The following is a 25,220-nucleotide window of genomic DNA, read 5'->3' on the forward strand; positions in this document are numbered from 1 at the left end:
TGACAAACGGTATTTTCCTTCTTCCATGCTGAACGTAAATATGGCTTCGTTTCCACACCGCCACTCCATCAGGGGTCCCTGTATGTGTGTGTGTTTATCTGCGAGCCGCAGTCAGGGGAAAACACTAAGCTGAGAAGTGAATTACGAGTCCCAATAAGCACCAGAGGAGAGAGGCATGTGCTAATAGCCACGCTGCAGGCGATGATGATATTTCTCATTGAATCAGAGCTGTGCTAAAACAATATCACATCTCACTTCGGGTACGACCCCACATGGGCTCCGTGTTAAAAAAAACATTCAGTCAGCATCTGGCACGACCAATATAACAACAGTCCAGTTTAATTCAGTTGTAGAACCTTGAGGTTCATGCCTTCTCAACGCTATCTCACGACCAATTCGTACGTATTTTACGAGGTGGCTTATTCGTACGAATTTGTACGACCTCACTCGTATGATTTTATACGACCCCAGTGATGGTTAGGTTTAGGGGCGGGGTTAGGTGTAGGTCATTCGTACAAATTCATAAGAATTGTGCAACTCGTAAAATACGTACGATTTGGCAACAACGTATGAATTTGTACGAGTGTGGTCGTACGAATTCGTACGAATAAGCCACCTTGTGAAAAATGTACGAATTGCCGTGAGATCGGGTTGGCCTTCTACACTGACCCCCAGTTGAGAAATAAATTTTTAATTCACACTTCATCTCTTTTTTTACTTTGGCTAAACTGGATGTTGTTCAGCGGTGCAACTATTAGTAAACCACTAGATAATGTTACTACCGATTATCCAAATAGCTACTCTAGCTACAAATAGTGTTTTTCATGATTCAACTTATTCTCAGTGGATAAAAGTTTTTTTTCTCTCTCTCTCTTTCTCATGAGTTATGTCATATTATGCAAGTAAAAAAGTAATTCAAACTAACTTTAAGCTTTTTGTGCTGATTTTTAGTCAATTAGGTCAATATATGTGTTAATATATTTATAAGGTAAATGCGAAAGTTTCAATAATCTCGCCTCCCTCTTTTTGTCTTTCTCTCTCTTCAAGTGTGAACCTACAGTGAAACTACAGGCCGACTGAGTGACGTGAAGCGCTGCAGCTGCAATTTCACCCTCTCTCGGTCATGAGGAATAATTACACTGCTGGATGCCTGAACGTTCATCTCCTCCACCCAATCCTTACTCTCCAACCCTTGTCTATGTCCTTCTCCTTTCACCTCAACTACCCTCTGACATCTCCTCTGTGGAGCCTCACTGTATGATTTACAGCTTTGGCATCAGAACTTTCTGCTTATTCCATTTCGACTGTCGTTGGATGAATTTTCTAAGGGAGAAGGCACAGTGTCAGCAGCTGGGAGATTATTGACACCTTTTGACTTTGTGCAGGAAGTGTGCTGAGTTTCGTTTGTCTCTATCTTTGACTGGTTCCTCGCTTGTCAGACCAGGGATGCTCTAAAAAAACTGCTTTCGACACAAAAGATACAACTGTGAGAGTGCAGCTATGCTTTCCTCACTTTTTGCTATCATATAAGAATTTCTCATACTGTATGCACTTACAGTGGGTCAAACATGGAACAGGGTTATTTGAAACCATAAAAAAAACATTTAGTTACATGAAAACAAAAAAAAATGAATTCAACGTTAAAATAAAATAAATAAATACTTAGATATATTTGAATAATAGATATATTTGAACAAAAACACAACAAAATTACTAAGACTTCTAAGACTTTACAATTAAAAACAAAATATTAATTTGATAAATAAAAGAAATATACCTCAAAATATTACCAAAATTTTATTAGTATATCAGTTATATAAAAAATATTTTGTATTACTGATTAATATCTTTAATATTAATATTTTACAATTTTAATTGTGTTTTTATAATTTAAGTTTTCATCTTAATTTTAGTTAACGTGTTAGCAATTTAGTGGTGTATTTGTCATTTTATTAGTTCTTTTTTTAATAGGTCTATCCATTCTTAATCCATTTTTATTTTTATTTTAGTACTTCATGTTAAACTAAAAGAAAATGAGAAATTATGCTTTGGCAAGTTGCTACATTTAAAATAAGCTTTTTTGTTTGTTTGTTTGTTTTTGTTTTAATTTTTTTTTTTTTTTTCGGTTAACGTTCATTTTATTTCAAGTAACAAATTTTTTATGGCTTTGGTTTTAGTTGATAATAACACTGGTCAGATTTTTTCCTAAAGTTTGTATAAAAGACACAAATGAGACGATACAGTAAGAGTATACAGAGACTATGTAGATAAAAATACACACAAATCAACTTTTTCCTATCGGGAGTGCTATTAGCTTACATAAAATTAAATAAAGTCTCATCAACAATTTTCTTTTGAAGAACAACATTCAGCAATTTGGCTGCATAGACAGAAAAAAGGAAGGTCATCAAGAGAAATGTCAAAAGTTTTCAGACGATCCCTGGAATATGAGACTATCAGACATGAGATGATGAGATTAATATACCATTAAGCCATTTGGAGTTGTACTGGGCGGTCCGCAGAGGCGGCATTCCTCCCAGGCTGCGGTAGATGACAGGGTCCCGGCCGGAGAAATCGATGACCGTGGCAGCATACAACTCTCCGCTTTCGGTCACCACAGCCGTCGAATTATGACGTGGGTCATAGGGGCAGCGGGCCACTCCGTTCACCCTCTCCAACACTCTGCTCATGTTCCCTGCCTGAGAGGAGGATACGGTATGGATTACACACACACTTTGATAAAGGCTCCAGGTTAGGCAGCTCATTTAACTGAGAGATGTTTACCTCTCTGGTGATGCAAAGGGGCTGGAAGGCATTGGTACCGCAGGTGATCACCTCTGTCTTGTTGACAAGCAACACCCGGATGTAGTTTTGACACTCCACCTGCAGGAGTAGATGCACTTTACAGTATGACAATAAAAGTGACATGTATGTTCAAAATAATAATTACTATTTTTTTTTTATTAAAGATAGCAGTATGCTGCACTGCTATGACAGAAGTGAAATGTCAAATAATACGGTGAGAAGGTTTTCAAGAAAATGAACATTTCAGCAGACATTGGTTCATGCATCATCGTGGGAATAGAAACTTCAGCTTAAGCACATTGCATTGTGGGATTCAGTAAATTGGCAAATCATCCAGTCATCCATACTACAGAAAAGGAAATCTGCGTCAAAAAAATCTTAAAGAAATGCTAATGGTCTTTTTTGGAATAAATTCAAATTAATTAATAATAATAATAATTAATATTTGCTTTTTTTAAATCTTTAATAGGATACTTTTATTTATATATATAATAAGCTTAGAGTTGCAAAAAAGCCTGGAATTAAAAAAAAAAGTATTTTATGCTCACTCAGGCTGCATTTTTTTAACCAAAAATTACCGTAGGATTATGAAATATCAAGAACATACAGTAATGCAAGAATAATATTACTGTTTAAAATAGTGGTTTTATATTTTATTTATAAGTATACATTTACAAAGCTGATTTTTCAGCCTCCAGAAACCATTCTAATGTGCTTATTTGGTGCTCAAGAAACATTTCATACTATCAATGTTAAAAACACCTGTGCTGCTTAATATCTTTGTAAAGACCATGAAACCATTTTTATTATTCTTTGATGAAGAGAAAGTTCAAAATAACAGCATTTATTTAAAAATAGACAGTTTTTGTAAGTGTAACTTCTATCAATTGAATGCGTCCTTGCAGAATAAAAATATTACTTTCTTTCAAAATATATCACTGACCCCAAACGCTATAGTACAGTATGAACGGTATTAAAAAAGAAAGGAAATTGTTGTAGTTTTCTTGTCCAATCCTTTTGGGACTTTTTTTGGAGGGACATATTAATGATTAACATTCTTTTAGAAATGATTAACATTAATTCCAAACACATCATACACAGTTTCCCGTGAGTGCCCCGAAAGAGTGAGATTACCTCAGCTTTCATGTGTACTACTCCAAACCAAAAATAATCCTGTCTGACACTGGATCAGCGAGTCACAGCATCAGCCTTTTTGTGCAGCTGACTGTAGAAGTGACAGCACTTCAAACAGCACGCGATGTGATAAGCACCCAAACACCACTGAGGCATAAAGCCATGTGCCTTAAATTAACAGCTAAGGGAACAGACTGTTATATGCACTGTCTATTCAAGACTGCCGCCATGTTGCTTTAAAGTTCATAATTTACTCAAAAAGTGAGCAGCAGATCAGTCGAAGCAGAAGATGTGCATCATTCTGGGAAATAATGTTGTTAATGACAATAATATGTTACATAGATAAAGAAAAAAAAGTCAATTTAGGATTTAGTGTTGGTTAAAAGAACCTGTCTTTATATCCATTTAAAAGAGGTTAGCTTTTCTGCCAATGCTTTTATCTGCTAGTGGATTTTTCATTTTGCCTTTCACATTCAGCGAATGATACGCTCAAGAAAGAAATTACTGACCTCTGGGCTTTAAAATACTGAATAAGTAAGCTCAACATATTGCCCTCCCACAAACCACAACAATACCCGACCCCTCTGGCCAATGGGCTCTCAGCGTTTTAAAAGAAATGTGCCTATTCAACAGAGAACCTGGGGGTTTAAAGTTACCTCCGTCTTCCCTTTGCTTTGACAGGACCTCCTGGTGTCTTCGTCTGGGCCCCATTCCGTTGCCTAGGAAACCAAAATAAACCCAGAAAAAGTGACTTGACGTGATTCGCAGTTGCCCGGCAGCTGTTAGCAATAAAGCAGGAGCCAGGTTACGCAACTGTTGATGATACTATTGCATCCAGCCAGATGCATCAAAAGACATTAACCTTATTGTGGTGTTTATTGTGTAAACAGCATGATGAGTGGGCCAGCGGCTTAAAAGGGTGAGGTAACTAGACAGTTGGAAGACCAGATGCAATTTGCATGTAAAAACCATCCCCTAGTCTCATTCACACACAGGGACCTCGTCGTCTTCGCTATTTATTTTTTTCACCAGCGTAAGCCACTCCATTTTCCTCTACCCAATTATGTCCCCTTAGAGCTGTGTGTCCAGCCAACAATAATAGAGGCAGCAGTTAAAAATTGCAATCCTGTTGTCTTAAGGTGAGCATGTGCACAATCGCACGCCCCTTTCACAAATTATTCACACAAAAGCACAAAGCTACCACCTTTATCTCTCAGCTTGAGGTCCCATTGGTTTCAGATCTTGACTGAACCTCTAAATAAAGTCCATTTGTTCGTATGGCCCACTAAGGTTCATAGGAACATAAGAAACCATTCAATGTGGAAAAGCAGATAAACTTGATGGTAATTGGTTTGGTGTATTAATAGCGCAATTTCCTCTTACATGGCCAGTCATGCTGTGGCTCAAGTGAGCTCTGACTGATGGTACTGAATCATAATTATTGTGGACATTCAAACCTGGAGGAATATTAGATGGCAAAGCAAGAGAAGAGAAATAGATTACTTCATCAAATAAATTCAAACTGAAACATGAGGATGAGTAAATAATGGTAAAACTTCCATTTGTGGGTGAACGGGCCAATTAATACTGAGATACTGCCTAGAATTTTGAACGGTTGCATGTATAGATTTAGCTGCCTCCTTCTTGCCAGTCAAAGCTGTTAACAGCACCAAAGTTGTCAGGAACAACAATGCCACACAGATCTGGTGCTCTTTTGTTTGTGTTTGCATTCATGTGTGTTTCAGGACTGAGACATGTTTGTGACGGATGCCTAAGCGGTGAGTCATCGTTCAGGTCATTAACATCTTGTCTGTGAGCCCCTGTTTTCTGGAAGAATCCGTCAGCTTAACCCTGACCTTAGCCACGGCAGTCCCTCTCTTCACACCACACTGGAACAATGCCAGCCCTCCAATGCTGTTTCCAAAAAGCATTCTGAAGAGGCAGGCTGTGAAAAGCACACTGTATGCCATGTTTGGCGAAGGTTTGAATGTGAAGTTGGAAACCCTGCCACCGATGGGGGGGCCAGAATCCACCAGGCTGGGGTGGATGGAGATGGGAGAGCTTTTCACTGGTGGGAGGTTTGAACCTTTGAATGATAAATTACTTTTGACAAGCGTTATGCCAAAGAGGATGAGGTAATATATAGATTAAAAGCGTGCAGAGGTAATGACGTAACAGTTTGTTCATTAAGTCTGGGTTTTTAAACCTTTTTTATTTTCTTATACCTCAATAACCCCATAAGTACGGCTCAAATACCGTCATAAACTCCAGCAAAAAATGTGATCTTACACTGGATTTTGTTTCTCTTTACTGATAAAATAAAATGAAATTTTGAAAATGGTTATTATTATCTTTGTTCTTTATTACTACTACTACTTCTTAAATCTTCTACAAGCTAAATATATATATAATATATATATATATATATATATATATATATATATATATATATATATATATATATATATATATATGTGTGTGTGTGTGTGTGTGTGTGTGTGTGTGTGTGTGTGTGTGTGTTATCAGCATTATCAGTAACATAAATTATCAATAAAATGAATAAATAATAAAATAATGTTTATTAGTAGTATTATTAATTTCTATTAGTGCTATTCTTCTTATTAAAATTTAAATTAAAATTTATGCATTTAGCAGACGCTTTTATCCAAAGCGACTTACAGTGCATTCAGACTATCAATTTTTACATATCATGTGTTCCCAGGGAATCGAACCCCCAACCTTGCGCTTGCTTGCTTGCTAGCGCAGTGCTCTACCAGTTGAGCTACAGGAACACATTATTATTAGAATTTCAAAAACAAATAATATTTTTTTAAATAAAGAATAGCTACAATGATTCACTTTTAAAAAAAAAAAAAAAAAAAACTGGAAAATAGACTGACAGTAGCTTCCTCTAAAACTGAAGAGGTTTGATGAAAATAGAGACATATGCTAAGAAAGATAGATGACAGTTTACATCCCAACAACAAATGATGCACCATAAAGTAGTCCAAAATGCTTTGTTTTTTTCAATGGTAATAGCTGTAAAACTCCCTAAAGGGTATAAAAGACGTTGAAATCACAGATGAGCATCCGTTTTGCCTACAAAGCTGTCAGAGGGAAATCACAGTGAGGCATGTGTGCTGAGACGGTGCAGTCTAATGTGGTTCTGCTATAGGATCTCACTGGCCTAATGAGGCCACCGCACCGTGTATGTGCACTAGCTCAGAAATCACACTCGGCACCACTATTTGTGGCATAATTACTCAAACTTCATCTGTTCTAATAACGGTGGTGGCACCAAGCGCCCTGCCCCTGGCATCCTCATGAAATAGTATCATGAATTTTTCATGGAGGGATAAAATAGTTGGGATTTATTTATACATAAATTAGTGAGGCACAGAAACAACTCCGGGAAAGAAAATGCATTCCATTCACATCAAGTATTGAGAAAATGCTAATACGAGCACAAGATAGGGCAGGATGGTGGAGAATTACCCAGTTTGCAAGCTGTGTGCTTCCGTTGATAAGGCTATTGTCTCGCTGGCACATTACAAGTGTTATAACCAAAAAGCATATCATGGGACACTGCACCTGTCCTCAGGCTACCTTCAAGCACTTGTTACTCGTCATTAAGAAGACACCATTTTAAATCAATCTTCCCACAATATCTTGACAAATAACTATTTTTTGAATAAAAATATTCCTAAAATATATCTCAATCATACATGGTCATAAAACTGCATGCATTTTCCATAATATAAACTTTTTTGTTAATGAATTGTAGAATATGAATAATTTAAACATTTAGCAAGGGTCATTATAAACAAACATATTAAAGCAAAGAAAAAAATCGAATACAGGTCTGGCCCAAGCTAAACTTCCCTGGTTAAAGTACAGGCTTCTGGACACTGATAGCACTCTTTGTAATTTCATGTAAACATTGCATGTGAATTTTCTTGCTTTCTGTTTTCTAACAGCAGCCTCATTTAGGAAGCTAATGCTCTGTCTTAAGCATCTGCAAAATAAAATAAAATCAAATCAATTTAAATAAAAGACCAAAGCCAGCGAGTCTCTTTTTCCTTTTACAGACTTTAAACTTCAGAAATCATTATTATTTTTTATTACATAAAAAGATATAGAATCTGTACGATCTTTTTTTAAAAATCTTAAATTAAGATAAATTTACTTGTGATGCTTGTTATCAAAACAAGTTTTGTTTTTGTTTTTGCTTTTTACCTGCCTTGCAAACAATTGTAATAAATGAATAAATAAACATGCTCTTCTAACACAATTTCACTTCTCTTGTAAATTGATTTTTAAATATGTTTAGATATATTACCAGAAAAAAATACCAATGACTAATACTTGAAGTGCAGGGCTTGAGTTTAAAGGAACACTCACTTCCCTCCAAAACTTTACAAGATTGGGACGAAAACGTCATTTGCATACTCATTAAGGAGGCCCCTGATTAAAGTGTGATGGTTCCGCCCCCATCCAGCCTGCTGAAGCAGCGAGGCCACCCGTTTCACTGGCGGATCTTCAAGGTCCGTGTGCTTCAATAGGCAAGCCGAGGCACTGCCCTGTTTTGTCCTTTAACAGAGTGCCCTATTCAAGCAGCCCCATCCCCATTTACCGCCGCCCTCAAAGATGTGACATGACTCTCAATACCTTCGCCTCATTGTCTAAGAACGCTGAACCTTACACAAGAGGGCGCAGATATGCTCTCTAGCATCTCCTCCTTCCCCCACGTCATTCCCTGAGCCGTCTCCCTCTCACTTCACATTCCAAAACCATATTCACCATCAGAAAAATAGAGGCAGTGTAGCATGGGATGAACACCCCGCTCTGTAGGCCTGAATAAGGGTACTGCCTGGTTTTGTCTAGAGATGTGTGTGTGTGCCCAGGACATGCAAATAGTGAGTCCTTTGAAGGTTCACAGCTGTGCCGTCTGAATGCATTTAGTTTGGGCTGGAAAAACAGGATGAGAAATGAAGCAACAGGTCAGTGTCTAATGCACAGCTCTTACAATGCGGTTGCACTACAACACCGGGATAAAAGCATCTTCGCATGCACAGTATGTGTGGAAGTGAGTGATGGCTTTAATTTAAGAAGACATTTTGAGTGAACCCAACTGCCTCAGCAAGTTACAAAACTCTCACGCAAAAGAGCAATGATGTGAGAGACTGAGGCACCACGACGCTGCAGGACTTTTCTGATCCATGTTTGAGTACACTTTTAAGCATAAATCACAATAAATTTGGCTCAGTTTATTCTTAAAAGAAGAAAAATCTTTTGTTTTACATAAGGGAAAGAAAAAATATATTAATAATACATACTAAAATAAATTATTTACGTAAATGTTACATTTTTACTGGAAAGCAAAAAAAATAAAAAACCTCATTAAGTTGCCATAATAATCATATATTTGAAGCTACAAAAGCTTCTTCTATCTGCTAAACATAAAAAGTGGGATGAGTATAAAATTTAAGCAAAGCCTGAGAATTGCTTTGTTTTATTTTACCGTATGTTAAATGCACTTTTTTTTATTCATTGTGTTTTATTTTATCTTTAAATAAATAAAAAATATTTACAAAAAACTGACAAAACATTTACTTATAAAAATAAATACTTATTTTCAGTAAATATCTTTAAAATTTATTTTATTAACCCACTGGCATATATTCTTTTGTTAAATAAATAAATAACAACAAGTCTTATAATATTTTTTAAAAGTTATATCTTATTTGTAAATGTATTTTTAAGATGTTTAGACATTTTGCAAAGTCAAAAATACTGATAAAAAAAAAAAAAAGATTATTATTATTTTATTTATTTTTGTAGTATTGGACATTTGACAAAAATGTTGTTAAAATGAAATAACAATAACACTTTAAGGGGTTATTAAGAACTTAATTGTCTAATTCTTCTTTTTATCCAAAGCCAAATTGACAAATGACACATTAAAACATATTTTGTGATCAAACAGTACTTTTGTTAACAAGACTAGTACAAATTCCTGCTGCAAGTCAAGTGAAATCTTTTTTTTTAAGGTATTTCCCATTGGATTTCACTGTCTATCCGATTTCATTGTCTCCTTCCATTGTCTATATGTCACAAATTAGCCCACCAGTGGCAAAGACTGCATCAATAATTCAATCTGGGCAAATTGCAGAGGGAAATTAATCATGAGTGGGAAAGGATGAAATCAGCCCATACTCATCAAACTCTGAGGTCAGAGAGTTGAAATTTGCACCTTGGGCGACCGCTGAGTGATCATATCAAAAAGAAGACGCTAAGCACTGCTTTTCCTCATTTTGATCTCCAGTCTGGAGCATCCTTTTCCTAAGGCCTCAGCCGTCCCACGAGAGCCGGAATATGAAAAATGTAGCACGCCGCATGGCTGCCGCCGTGATCCTGTGAGCCTCTGTTAGATCATTAGAATAAATGAGAGCAGCAGCCACCATTGTGCTCATGCATTTCCATCTGTTGAGCCGGATGCTGTTTCATAATCACCGCAGAGTATTTGTGAACACTGAACATATTTCTCTAACCAAAACAACACCAGAGCAGAATCTAAACAGCTCTTTTTCCCAGCTGCTATTTGCTCACGTCGGGTACTTCCTGTTTTATTGGTTACAGATGAAGGGGGCAGTCACCTCTTGACCACAGGGGTTGCTGTCCAAAGCAGCTGTAACAATGTCTACTGAATGCATTCAGCACACAGCGCTCTCACGCCATTGTCTGTTGACAGAGAGCAGAGACCTCTGTCTTGTCAATGCAGAGACTGACGTCTTGGATGTTTGAAATTTGAATACAGACCGACCAGTGTAGCTTTCAGAGTAAATGTGTGGGAATCCTGTGAGTAGAGTGAAGTATTATTGACCTCTGTTTCAGGCTATTGTACATACACACACAGAGGATGGGAAAGATGGGGAGAATTTATGATCAGCCACACTTTCATATGTCTTGTCCAATGGAGTCCAATGCTGTTTTGGTCATTGTATAGACAGCAACATAAATAAAACTGATGTCAGTTGGCTGCATCATTTGGAGAAAAGCATCTGATTGGGTTCTTCATGGTGCTTTGTGCTCTGAAATGGGTCAGGACCTTCAAAAGATTCCTCATTCTTTACTCAGCCTTTACAGGTCTTGATAGCCTTATTGTGAGATGGCAATAGAAAAAAAATCAAGCATGATCTTAAATTCTTAAGGTGGTACAATGTAGAGCCGCACAATGAAAGGTTCATCTTAAATGCTCTTATCTTGGCCATGCAAAATGCTCTGAAATTACACCAGGAGGAAGGCTGTGACAGCTGTACTAATCTCTCAGTTTATGTTTACCTGCATCGCTTTTCATTTCTTTATTCTACGCTGAGCGGTGATTCATTACCAAAATCCCTCATACATTTTCAGAGGCTAAATGAAAGATGTCTAACTGCATGCAGAAAATCTTCTAAAGGTGTCTGCCATGACATTTTAGACAATTATATAAAATAAATGCTAACGCAAATGTCACAGAAATTTTTTTTTTTCTCGAAAGGTTTCTTATGCTCACCAAAGGTGCCTTTATTTGATCAAATGTAAAACAGCAATATTGTGAAATAATTGTACAATTTATAATTATTGGTTTCTATTTTAATATCTTTTAAAATGTAATTTATTCCTGTGATGACAAAGCTGATCAGAAATTCAGCTGAATTCAGAAATCATTCTAATATCCTGATTTTGTGCTCAAGGAATATTTCTTTTGAAATATATGAAAACAGTTGTCCAGCTTAATATGGAAACTGAAATGTTTTCCCCCAGGAATAATTTAGTTAAAAGTTTAAAAGAAATGCATTCACTTTATTTTATTTTATATTTATTTTATTTATTATTCTTTTTTTTCTTTCTTTTTTTATGTATTTTGTATTTTTTACTTTACACTTTACTTTAGTTTTCTTTGCTTTACTTTACTTTGACATTATAAAAGTCTTTACTGTGACTTATTTTATATCAATTTAATGCATCTCTGCTAAATAAAAGTATTAATTTCATTTTTTTTTTAAAGAGCCACACTTTTGGATGGCAGTGTAACTAGCTTCTAAGACATGAGAAATGACAACTCAGAAAAAAACTAGCTGCTAGTCATCCTAATTCAACTGTGTCAGATATAAAAAAAGCAATCGATCAAGCACATCCACATAATTCCCTTGGGTCCATACATGAACTTGGACCTCAAAACTATGAACCGAATCAGACTGAAGAGTGACTGGAATCCTCAGTGGCTTTACATTTTCTTATCCTTTAGTGTACTTTATGTACTTGGATGACATAAAAATAAAAATCAACAAAGACAGAAGGGGGAGTTTTGACAGAGATTCCACTGAGAGATGGAGGGAGGATGCCGTTATGAGTATGTGGTCGCACGCAAGCGAGTCCATTGGATAAACAAGAGAGATGATGGAGACTTGAGATAGACTGAGAAAGATTCCACAAACTTATTTATTCATGCATGACCCATCTGTTTACATTCCAGTCTTGTCAAACTGCGGGCTTTATCTCCTGACTCCTTAGTTAAGAGAAAGCTCCTCTCCCATAGCTCTTCATCCCCATACATAACATCAGATCACTCTTCAGTGACCCTGAGGTCAAGCTTCTGGTCTGGTTCCATCTCCAGAAGTTCTGAGCCTCTTATGTGTCAGATTTAAGTCCCTTCGGTATACCAGTCAAGATGGTTTCTTTGTACTAGTTCCCAAATTTTAAAGAAACAGTAAAAGCATCAAGACAATAAAATTGTTAGTATAGGAATTATGCATTCCTAAAATGCTGGCCGTTCCCTCAACCAACTTTATAAGGGTGCATCCTGGTGAATGTGTGCCAAATGCATGACATTTCTTTTTTAAATAAATAAAACTGTGCTTTTCTACAAACAAAATACAATGTACATTAATCCAGTTTATATTTGTCTACAAAACATATCAAGAATGTAAGCATAGGGCTTTAGATTAAAGATCGTTATAAACTCATTCAAGTGTGTACAAACTTCTGTCTATTGGCGTAAATCCTGGGAAAATCATGCCCTAATATATTTGGCGAACTACATCTACATCTTTGCGAATGGAGAAATTATTCCACCTCATTTTGCAAAAAGCATTTAGATGATGGCTGAACTTTTGTTTTTCAGAACAGCATGGTGCACGAACATCTATTTTCACATTAGATACAGCCATAATGTAAATTAATAGCCTTGAGCACATAAATAGAATAATGCAGGCTCCGAGAATGAACTGTCATTATCTTATTTCTCCTGAGCAATTGCATTAGTCAGATATGACAGATTCAATAATGTCTATGGAGGCTGTGACTGACTATATTCTGTAGCCTCAGTTGTGAGAGAGGAAGTTCATCCCACATTGTAAACTGATCTGTGCAAATCTGGTCCATTTGCGCAAATGCATACCAAAGGGACGGGATCAAGAGCTGAGAAGGAGAGAGAAGCTGACAGAAGCTGTGTTCTGAGTTTCCTCTCTATTGCTCATGTAATAGAAGCTACTTACAGCATGAATGAGTCTCAGGGAGGCACGGAAGGAGCGCAGTGTGTGGGTGGGTCTCAGTCTCAGTACCTTGAGCTCCCCCATTGTGCCAACATAGTGACGCCAACATCATCAGATGTTCCTGATCCCATGAGACGGCTGGTCCCCCATGAGACGGAAGCAGTGGAATCCTGCTGCCTCATGCATCTGTTTAGATCTTGGGAAACAGCAGCAGCAACAGTGTGCACAGACAGCACACACTGATCTCACCGGAAAAAAAAACACTGTCTCAGGACAGACAGGTTTGGGATCCTGGGAAAAGTCTAATGCTTTGACAATGTTGGTAGTTACACAAACATGGTGTAGATATATGATCTTCATTTATAAATCATTTCTGTGCACCCTGGGTCAATTCATAAAGCAGTTGCTGAAAAATCTAATTGCTTATGTTCAAAGTGCCTAGTTACAATACCAGTCAAATGGTTAAGAATTTTTAGAATTGTAAATAATAATAAAATAAGTAATAAATACATTTAATAATTTTAAATAATAATAACAATAAAATACATAACACTTAAAACACACAATAGATAATATTTGTAATATTTTATTTATATATTTTGTATGTATGTAATTATGTATGTACATACTACAGACCAGAATTTTGGTATTAGTTTATTATTTATATATATATATATATATATATATATATATATATATATATATATATATATATATATATATATATATATATATATATACATTTTTTTTTTGAAAGAATGCTCACCAAGGCTGCATTTATCTGATTAAAATTCTGTACATATACAGTAATATTGTGAAATATTATTACAATACCAGTTTCAACATTATTAATAATAAATGTTTCTTAAGCACCAATTTAGGACAATACAATGATTTCTGAAGGATCATGTCACACGGTGTAATGACTGCTGAACAATTAGCTTTTTCATCACAGAAATAAATAATATCTTACAATATGTCAAAATAAAAGATTTTTTTTTTTTGTAATAATGTCAGAATACTGTTTTTACTGTATTTTTGATCAGAAATATGCATGAATAAATCCCTAATGATCAAAATTAAAATAATTATTACACGTTTTTGACTGGTAGTATAATCAGTATCTACACATGTATGTATATGACATGTATAATTCCAAGAACTACAGTAATATTTTCAAGCATTTAAAAATAGCTTAGGAAGCAAAGCTTTAGTCAAGTGTGTCCTATTTTTGACTGGTAGCGTCCTGGCCATGGCAAATTTCCCTTATTCATATTTTCAGGTTTATAAGGACAGCAGGTGCGTACCCATCGGTCAGCGCAGTGAATAATTCAAAGGGTAAGAATCAGCTTTTTCCACCTCATCCCAGCTGGGTAAAGTTAAAAAGACTCTTCTGAGCTGTTGCACTCCCCTGCCAATGGCTGCGTGTTTGGCACCAAGACATACATTTCTGAGATGAGCTGGCTTTCTGTCAGCCCCATTACACTCCTGGCACAAAGATGCAGGATAGCTCTAATGGTGTGGGGGGAAGGACAAAAGGAGACTGAGAGAGGTGGCACGCAGGTGGAAGTGTGGACAAAAGTACAGCGAGCAGGATGAAAAGATGAAGAATGTGTGAATGTGATAGCAATGAAAGAATAAGAGAGCATATTATACAGACATCAATGTGCTCAGTAACAATGTCTTATTATAAGAATAAAATGAAAGCATATAATAGATTATCTAGCTACAAGATGTGATATATTGTGCTGAATTTCTAACAAAAAAATGTTCATGGTTGCATCTGCTAAAATACTAGTTGGTTACTGCAGTTTTTGTTTTTCTCATTTATAATCATAGATCATTTCAAGAGAAATCAGTAATGGATTGAATATGTTTTTATTAGAAAATAATAATAAAAAAAAGTTTAATTAACACAAAAAAATAATATCTCCATTATATCACCATAATATTGATCTCTCTCTGGACAGCTCTTCAAGGCTGCATTTATTTGGTCAGAAATACAGTAAAACAGAAATATTGTGAATTATTATTACAATTTAAATCAACTACTATTTGAATATATTTTCAAATGCAATTTGCTTCTGTGATGGCAAATCTGAATTTTTAGCAGCCATTACTCAAGTTTTTTGCAAGATTCTTTGATTCACTAATTCATTCTTACATATAATTAGCTGAGGTATGGTATACGTATTTGGCGTGCTGTCCGGGGAAGGGCTCCGAGCTCGGGAAGCCCCCTTCCCCGTCTATTTATAAAGTGAACTCAAACTGAGGAGATGGGGTGGAGGAGGGATGCTGATAAAGTGTCAATGGGAGGTAAGTCAGCGATATTTATACTATGGGATTGATTACTTGATTATGGTCCACCTGTGTTGATTGGGCTAAGTATCTGATGCGCTCCTCCCGAATCTTATTAATAAAATGTCATTTAATAGAAAGTTCAAAAGACCAGCACTTTGTTTTTATGTAACCATGTAAAAGTCTCCACTGTCATTTTTTATCAATTTAAAGTGTCTTTGCTGAATAAAAGTGACTGACCCCAGTGACCCCAGGTCAACCTCTGTAATTTTGTTAGGTTTTTCCATTTCATGGTATTAATGTAAAAGACACTAAATATATTATTACGATGTTTTGTGGTTCGGTTACAATTCAGGAACCCATGCTTAGTGTTGTCAAGTCAATTCTGTTACCAGTGTCCTATTTTTTCATCCTTTAACATCTTAATTTTCTCTCTCTGTGTGCAGTTTAAGCAAAGACCCTCTCAAAAACTGGCAAAATGCTGTTCATCGATTTGGATCCTGCCTCCACTTGTGATGCTCCAGCTAGTCGAAATGAAGAAAGATCGGTCTTGTTTATTCACAGTTTAGAATCGCCCAGGAGAGATACACAGGCGAGATGGAGGAAAATGAAATTGCACCTAATCCTCTCCTCTGGGACAGTGGAGAAAACTGCTGCAAATTTTGTAACGTCATTGAAACAAAACACTAAACGCAGATATGGGGATGAAGGGGCTTATTTATCTCCTATTTGTTGTGCATTCAGATGTGTGCTGGGTATCTAAGGTGAGAGAGAATGAAAACGACTGATACTCAAATCTTATTCAGTCTTCAACCAAAAGCTGCTTCATGCATGAAACATTATGAGTGGTCTGCGAGTGAGAGCATTCAATAAATGTCTGGTACATCTATGAGACACACCACAGAGATTACTAGGGGAATAAAAGAGATATATGCAACAGCAGCAACAGGTGTGAAAGCCACCACAGTCTCATTTCATTGCTTTATTTAGACCTCAGACAGTCTTTGCTGAACTTCTGAGAGGTTTTACATCTAAGCCAGACTTGAAACTTGGTACATTCACTAAGGACAACCCCTTGCTCTCTGTGCCAGACAATGCTGCTTTCTTTGAAGTCTATCAGGGAAGTATTGGGAACTGACCGATTCATTTCCATATCAATAACCATAAGCCAGCTCTCTCTTAACACCCAAAGGCCTGACAGACAGCCTTATATAAAGTCACATAGACCACATCAAACTGGAATCATTATCTAGTAGAGAATGCTGACCATTTATAAGCACTGTAGGTCTGTGTCTCACCTGAATTAGTGAAATGTTGTTTAGATTCAGTCTGAAGAGGTAGTTTCTGTAGATAAGAGAGAAATCGAAAAAGATTACATTTATATGATTTACAGTGCCTTGTGAAAGTATTCATACCCCTTCATATTTGTCACAATTTGTTATGTTGTCGCCTTATGTGAAACTGCTTTAAATGACTTTTTACATATCAGTCTACACTCCATTAACCATACTGACAAAGCAAAAAAAGAACTGCCACAACTTTGTACATTTAATAAAAATAAAATACTGAAATACGTACATTGCATGAGTATTCATACCCTTAACTCAGGACTTAGCTGAAGCACTTTTACAGCCTCATACATCTTTGGGGTATGATGTGACAAGCTTTGCTTATCATCATTTGGCAATTATTTTCCATTCTCCTCCTCACCTCCTCACCTCTCAAGCTCTGACAGGTTGGATGGGGGAAGACGCACATTTTCAGGTTTCTCCAGAAATATTTGATAGGTTTCAATCCCAGGATGTATCTGGGCCGCTTAAGGACATTCACAGGGTTGTCTATAAGCCACTTTTGCTGTGTGCTTAGGGCCATTGTCCTGTTGGAAGGGGAACCTTCTGCCCAGTCTGAGCTTCTCAATGCTCTGGACTAGGTTTTCATTAAGGCTATCTATCTCAATAATCTGTTACATTGAGCTTTTCTTCTACTCTGATGAGTCCCTCAGTCCCTGCCGCTGAAAAACAGCCCCACAGCATGAGGCTGCTACCAGCACACTTTACTTTTGGGATGGTACTCTGCAGGTGATGAGCGGAGCTGGTTTCCTTCAAACATGATTCTTGGACTTGAGGTTCATCAGACCAGATAATCTTGTTCCTCAGAGTCCAAGGGTCCTTTAGGTTCTTTTCTGCAAATTCCAATTGTGTTTTCATGTGTCTCACCTGAAGAGAGGATTGAGTCTGGCCACATCGCCATAAAGCCCAGACCGGTGGAGTGTTGGAGTGATGTTTGTCCTTCTGTAGATTTCTCCTGTCTCCACATATGATCATGGAGCTCAACTAGAGTGACCATCAGGTTCTAGGTCACAGGTTTAGACAAGGCCCTTCTCCATCAGTTGCTCAGTTTGGCTAGGAGGCCAGCTCTAGGAAGAGTCCTGGTTGTTTCAAATTTCTTCCATTAATGGTAACAGAGACTACATGCCTCTTTGACCCTTCAATGGAGCAGAATTGTTTTCTGAACTCTTCCCCAGATGTCTGGCTTGACACAATCCTGTCTCTGAGCTCTACAAGCATTTTATTTTCTAACCTCAGGGTTGGGTTCTTGCTTAGATATGGATTTTCCCGCTTTTAGACATTTTATTAAGACGTGTGCCTTTGTAAGCCGTACACATTCAATTGAATTTGCCACAGGTTAACTTCACTCAAAGTGAAGTAACATCTACAAGCAATATGAATGCTCCTGAGATAAACTTCAACTGTCCCAGATAAATACTTATGCAATGGAATAATTAAAGATATTTATATTTAATACATTTGTAAAACATTTGCTTTGCCATTATGGTGTATGGAGTGTAGATTGATGTGGGGAAAAAGTAATTGAAAGCAGTTTTACATAAGGCAACAACATATCCAAACATGTAAAAAAAAATTAAGGGGTATGAAAAAAAATGTACCCTTAATATGCCAAGGGAAATGAAAAAATAAAATAGGGTCCAAAAGTCTGAGACGTCTAGTGAAAATGGTTATTTATTTAAATTTTCTCACTGAATAAAATTAATTTAAATAAATTCACAAATAACACAAATGGTATAGAAATAAGCATTGACCCCCCCAATGATAACAATATTTATACTTTGTTTTCCAAAAACACATATATACCCATACAACTTTTAAATTATATTATAATATAAACATATTTAATATAGAAATATTTAAACTGTCTATTTGTATTGATCTTATTCATGCATCAGTCCAAACATTGGCCAGATGTTGTATGAGGTTTTACCTTGCTCCCACTATAAGTTCATTCCTGGTGAGGTCAAGGGTCAGCTGAGAGTAGTCCCTTACACCAGGATGGGAGAAACTGGAGATCAAAGGACTTAGAGCTGAAAGACCAAAAAATAAATAAAAAATGGGTATATTAGTGATGCAGAAGGGAAGTGGTTGTGTTTGACAAACCTTGAAAGTTCAAAGCATACTGTATAACATTAAAATCCATTAAATAACTCCTGGTTTAGGGTTACATATGGATTAAGCATTACAAAAAAACGAGTTCTGCAATAGAGATCACTAATCCAGGAAAATGAGTGGTGAGTCCCCAGTAACATGTGAGGAGGAGCAGAGAGCTATGCTTCGAGGAAACTGGGCCTCTTCAAGGATACTGATCCTAATTCAACATGACACTTAGTCAAAACTCTGCTTACCCAAAGAGTCTCAGAACAGAAAAGCGCTGTTTGATACAAAGTTTCGCAAATCAAAACAATTTGCCCTGGCACACACTTACAGCACTGACTGGCCCTACTGAAGAGGGAATTACATGATACAGAAAGGGCATTATGTAAATACAAAAACCACTTGATCTATTGTTGACCTTAATGTGGTTTAGTAAATGGGATTTTACTGTAAAAGGAACAAATAAAAAGATTTGTTATCCTTCCATGCAGAATAGGATCTCTCAGCAGTATTACGGGCATGTCTAGCTAAAATACAGAAATCCTTGTCTAATATTACAAAATGTAGTTTTCAAATGTTGTTTGTTTTATGAGTTCATATTAAATGTCAGGCTCAAGTTTCACTTTCCAAAAAAGCACAGCCCTTATCGTTTATGATAAATGGATAGTTTTGGGTTACAAAAACAACTCAAAATCCAATGTAGGCCTACATAACAAAATTAAACTTAAAAAAAAAAAAAAACTGAATGCATTGGATTTTAAAAGTACAAATATAATTGCATTTCAGGTTGCTAGAAAGATTTGCACAATTTTCTTTTTTAAATGTATTATAATATAATTGTGTATTTAATATTATTTGTATTATTCATTTTAAATAAAATAAATAATATGCATTACTACAATTCGTATATAAGGCCATACATACTATAATTTCTATTTTAGGCACAAAATTAAAAAAATAATAATAATTTGACTACATATAAATGCTATGTGACAACAGTTGCAAACACAGCTGCAGCTTTCTCACACCACAGGACAAAGCAGCGGTGAAACTTGTTTCTATTAACAAGACATCCATAGATACCACTTCATACAGTCCGAATCTGTCCTGGCAGATGGAGTCGTCCAGATGCTGGGGTCAACCAAAACAATCTGTCATTCACATGGGAACACATACTAAATGGGATGTGTCTGCATAGAATTTACTGGAAAAACATAGGGGAAAAGCTTCTGCAATGCCACTGAATTAATATATTAACAAACTGAATGATTGGCACCATATGGCTGCATCATTCAGGCATTATTTATGGAAAAATAATGACAGGGAAACAAACACAATCTGTACTTTAAGCCTCCCTCTTCCACAAGCATCCATCTCACCCGTGTTAAAATGTGGTTATGGCCTTTGATGACTGATAAAATGTCTTCAGAGAGAATAATAGAAAATCTTATTGGATATCATACATCAAGAACAGCTGTATTACAGACAGTGATTAAGTGCTGAGAAAGATGAGACAGTCTTTTTCTTTATATATATATATATATATATATATATTGTAGAACAAGCTCGAAGTGTATGGAGCTTATTGAGCAGTTACTGTAGGTCAAAAGTCAAACAGCTCACAGTCTATAATATAATGCAGAGGTTTACAATTTTTTATGTCAGAAAACCACTATGACCCAACTTATTTAGCTGAAAAACAATATAGGTGGTTCAAATGTAAAACATGTAAAAAAAAAAAAAAAAAATTAAGTCTGGTTTCACTTTATTGAAATTGTTTAGTTAGTCAATCCAGCATCGGGAAACCCAGACATTCTAAATATAACTGATGCAAACTACACTAGTTTAATGCTGTTCCTCGAATAAGAATATGTTGTACTTTGGATCCACAGAACCAGGTTTCTTAATTAGCTTAAACAGGTCCCCTTGGTCAATCAGTTTCATCAGAAAAGCCTAAATATTTTACCAGAATTTGGGCAGTTAGACCAGTAATAAACCAACAATGACCCGCATAGGGTTGCTTGGACCACAATGAACATCTATGCTTGTTTATGCTTGCCTTTTAGTCTGATCCCAAATGCTTCGTAAAGCATAAAACACATGCACTGACAAATCGCTTAGATTGTGCAGGCTGAGGGACTGTGATGATAACCTCAGATTCACCTGAGTTACCCAACCCACAGCGGAGTTAAATGTCAGGCGCGGCATGAAAAAGCTGATCTTTGCAGAAACAAACAGACTCAGCTGTTCATCTGTAAGTCCTGCAGGGCTCAGATCCTTCACCTACTAAACTGTCATAACATAAACCACTCCAAATCTATTTTATGGTAATTTTAAGATAACCAACAAAACCAGCACAGTAAGTGTTGAGGTTATCTGAAAGTTTCTTTTTTATTCACTTACAGGAGTCATAAACTGCCCTTTCTGACGGATTTCTAAGCCTCGGTGAGTTTTATATAAACGGTGGTTTTATATGCACGGACAGCTCCCACACATCATCAAGCCAGCCTGGCATCCAGCAATCCATATGCAATAAAAAGGGATAAATATGAGGGCAGGGCCAGAAAAGGGTTGATGGACGATTATTGCATTTTCCTCACCAAACACGCAGCGGAGGTGATTAATGCCTTAGCCAGCAGATCTGAGGGACAAGGACAGATTCAACAGTCTGCATCCAAGATGCTCCTGAGGACATAAATCATAATCATTATGTTTTTTGTTCTCAAAGATTTACAGCTGACTGGTTCTTAATGCTACACGCAGAGAGGAAGACAGAAGGGGTGGTTTTGGCTATGATGCTGCAGGTATTGAATACAAGACTGCCATTGTTAAGCTACAAATCACACAAACACTAGCAACTAACCAGGCCCAGATTGAACCTGCAAACTTTCTTTGCTTATACCAAGGGGAAAATGTGGTACATGGATTTAAATATGGATTTATAAAGGGTACTACACTCTTACTGGCAGCTGAAAGCATAATCAAATTTGCCAAAATATTTAATTAATGAAACGCAAGGGAGGATGTGTAGATTTGAGAATATTGTGATGTACAGATTTATCAGAAATCTGCCAAAACTTCTACAGTCTGAGAGATCACGGTTCACATGCACAATCTTACACCAATTATGATTAATAATCTGACAATGTGTAAGGTCACAGAAACACATTATACGGTGTTGTTTTGATCGGGTGAAGGTCAGGAACTGTTTAAGGATTGTACACCTGGATTTCTGCCTAGTTCTCTGAATTCACTTTGCATATAAACTCCTTTAGAAGCATTCTGACATTATTTTCAATGCATGAATGTTTGCTTAAATTTTAATAGGAAAAAAAAATCTCATGTCAACATGTTCTCTTTAATTATCAGGTTTTGATTTGGATAGTTATCACTGTTGTGCATGTAAACATAGTCAGTGTGTGATTTACTGTAAACAAGAACCATCAATTTTCATATTACTAGCATATTGGCTGTTTATTAGTACTTATAAACCACATATTAATGACTGATTGATTCTGACCATATTCTAAATCCCTTAATCCTATGCCATACCTAAACTCGCTTGCTGACTCTTTATAAACAGCAAAATTAGTTTATTGAGTCAAAAGTCATAGTTAAAAGTCAGAATTGTTCCCCAAACTAAAGAGAGAACAAATGCTTCATTTATTAATTTATTTTAAATCTGACTTCATAATGTCATAAAATGTAAAAACACCTCCAAGTAAAAAGTTTAGTTCAGTAATCATTAGTGACAAACATCTTTAAATATAAAAAAATGCAGATCAGATGATTAACATGATTTATGTTAGATCACAAAACTAAAACGCTATGCAAATGGAAAGCTATTAACCCTAATACACAAACAGCAAGATCATGGGTTTTAACATTACTCTAACGTTTCTTTTTAATCATTAAGTTAAAAAAAGAAGAAAAAAAAGCATAATTTCTGTCTATGTTTGTTGAATTTATTGCTTTAAGCTTATCTCTAAATACAGAAATGATTAAACAATAATAATCCTAAATGTGGTTAGGGAGCAGATTAGGGAATATTTTATGCAGTGTGAGGCAGAAAAATGCATCAATGAGAAATAGTTTTGAAAAGAATCAAGGTGAAACTAATCTAATTGCACAAGAGCAGCAGTCCTCTCTGGAATCGATATGAGAGAGTGAATATGGATCCCCATTGACCGCTGTAGGCCCAGCAGACTCATGCTTCTGTAGTGTTACCTTTGATTAGAAATAAAGCATATGGGTTCCCAAAACACATCATGTAAGCACTAGTCCTGTCCTGCGAGAGATACAGTCATCTCGTCTGTATTTTGCATCTCTCCGCTCCAAAGACTGGCCCATCTCTCATCTGAGCTCAGAGGATCTTATCAGAAGATGCAGGCCGGAGCTTATCTGAGCACAGTCCGAATTTGCTTTTATTTGTCTTCTGGTCTCCTTCCCCACGCCTGCCGTGGGATTTCCCTGCTGTTGCATCCCCTGTTGTCACTGCATGACTGGAGAGAGCCACAGAAATCCAAATCCTCTTACGCAGACTGCACTCTGATTATAGAAATAGGAAGACAATGAGCGCCCCAAGAAATGCCATGACACAACAGAGGAGAGGACAGGCGGGGGTAAGGGCACTCTGGGGAAAAGGCCGTAAATCGAGGGCTGGTTCAAGTCAGGCAAAGATCTGAAAGAGCACCTTTCACAAAGCCAATGAGAGAAACCTGTGCTGGCAATTTCAAACGGTCATTGAAGCGTAACACGTCAGCATTTACAATAGACAGGAAAGGCCAAGCAGAAACAGAAGGGCTGCTGCTATCAGTTCAAACCACTTACCAAGTTCCATTCCATTCACAGTTAGCAAATGTAAACCTTGCACTCCAAGGTTGCGAACACCTCCAACAACCTCTACTTTCTATGTCTGTGGTCACAGAGGTTCCAACAACATGCCAGAACGGTTCAGGCAACAGTACCTCTGAAATCACGGACCAATTAGGTGGAGGGAGACACATTGGTAACGGTCTGAAGTTAAGGAACAACATTGTTTTTCTATTTTTGTTCTTCTCAGGGTCCCCTTAAATGGGACCGGTGGTTAAACAACAGCACTATTACCCACTAGAGATTGGTTTCTGAACATGTTCTACAGACGAGACAAACAATCTCAAGACAATTACAATGGCTGGGTGAGTGGAAGGGAGACAATGGCTCTGTGGTACCACTCCTCTCGGGACAGATTACTGTAATTCCAGCCTAACAGGTTAGGACTTTGCATTAGTTTCTCAGCATTGGACATGCAAGGATACACCATACCTGACATTAGCTCTTAAATCGTGCTGTTTTCAATGTCGACGTGGCCTATAAAATCCAAGATCCAAATCTGGTAACCATAGAAGCTAGTTTTATACAACAAAAGGTGGAATTTACTAATGGCCCATTCACACAGAACAAGTTTTTGCCTTAAAAACATGAGATGCATTGCAGAGAGGTTTTTTTTGTTTTATTTTTTTTTTTTTTTGTTTAACTTAAAAGATATGTTTTAAGGACAGCATGTTGTTCAAGTGATGTTGCATAGGTATGCAAATGCGGCAGTCATGGACATCCTTCTAGCCCATGTGCACATATAGAAACAATATATCAGCAGCTTGTTCATGTTAATGGCCCCTGAATAAAATTATATCACAACACCTCATGTGACCCAATATCTGAGAAAAGGTGATACCAACACCTGTGAGGACCTCAGATGATACAAACTTTGAATAAATATACAAAACTACCACATTTTCCTTATATTGTAATCATTGGGATCCCAACATGACTGCCTTAATTGTGTTCATTGTTTCTGCTTGAATACGTCATTAGCTAACGGCATCATTTATGTTATCATAGAACTATGTATTTCTGCAACATGGACATTAAATTGGTTTCATTAACAAATTATTCTTAATTTGTAATTCAGAAGCATGCATCTGCTGTAAAGCTGCTTTGAAACAACACACATCAGGGAAAG

The 25,220-nt window shown here is 36.6% G+C and overlaps 1 protein-coding gene across 4 annotated transcripts in view; it reads right to left on the reverse strand.

Annotated features, from left to right (window-relative positions):
* LOC127965342 (semaphorin-5B) overlaps window positions 1–25,220 on the reverse strand; it is a 126,492-nt gene that overhangs the window by 42,862 nt on the left and 58,410 nt on the right. For all 4 annotated transcript variants that reach the window (XR_008155286.1, XM_052566114.1, XM_052566113.1 and 1 more), the window contains exons 4-8: window positions 19,053–19,152; window positions 17,072–17,117; window positions 4,596–4,658; window positions 2,785–2,883; window positions 2,486–2,699 (exon numbers count right to left, since the gene is read on the reverse strand). Coding sequence is in view for 3 of the 4 variants with exons in the window: in XM_052566114.1 (XP_052422074.1) it covers window positions 2,486–2,699; window positions 2,785–2,883; window positions 4,596–4,658; window positions 17,072–17,117; window positions 19,053–19,152 (522 nt within the window). In the remaining variant the exon portion in view is untranslated. The remainder of the gene's footprint in view (window positions 1–2,485; window positions 2,700–2,784; window positions 2,884–4,595; window positions 4,659–17,071; window positions 17,118–19,052; window positions 19,153–25,220) is intronic.

Source organism: Carassius gibelio, chromosome B9, assembly GCF_023724105.1.
Source record: "Carassius gibelio isolate Cgi1373 ecotype wild population from Czech Republic chromosome B9, carGib1.2-hapl.c, whole genome shotgun sequence".
NCBI lineage: Eukaryota > Metazoa > Chordata > Actinopteri > Cypriniformes > Cyprinidae > Carassius > Carassius gibelio.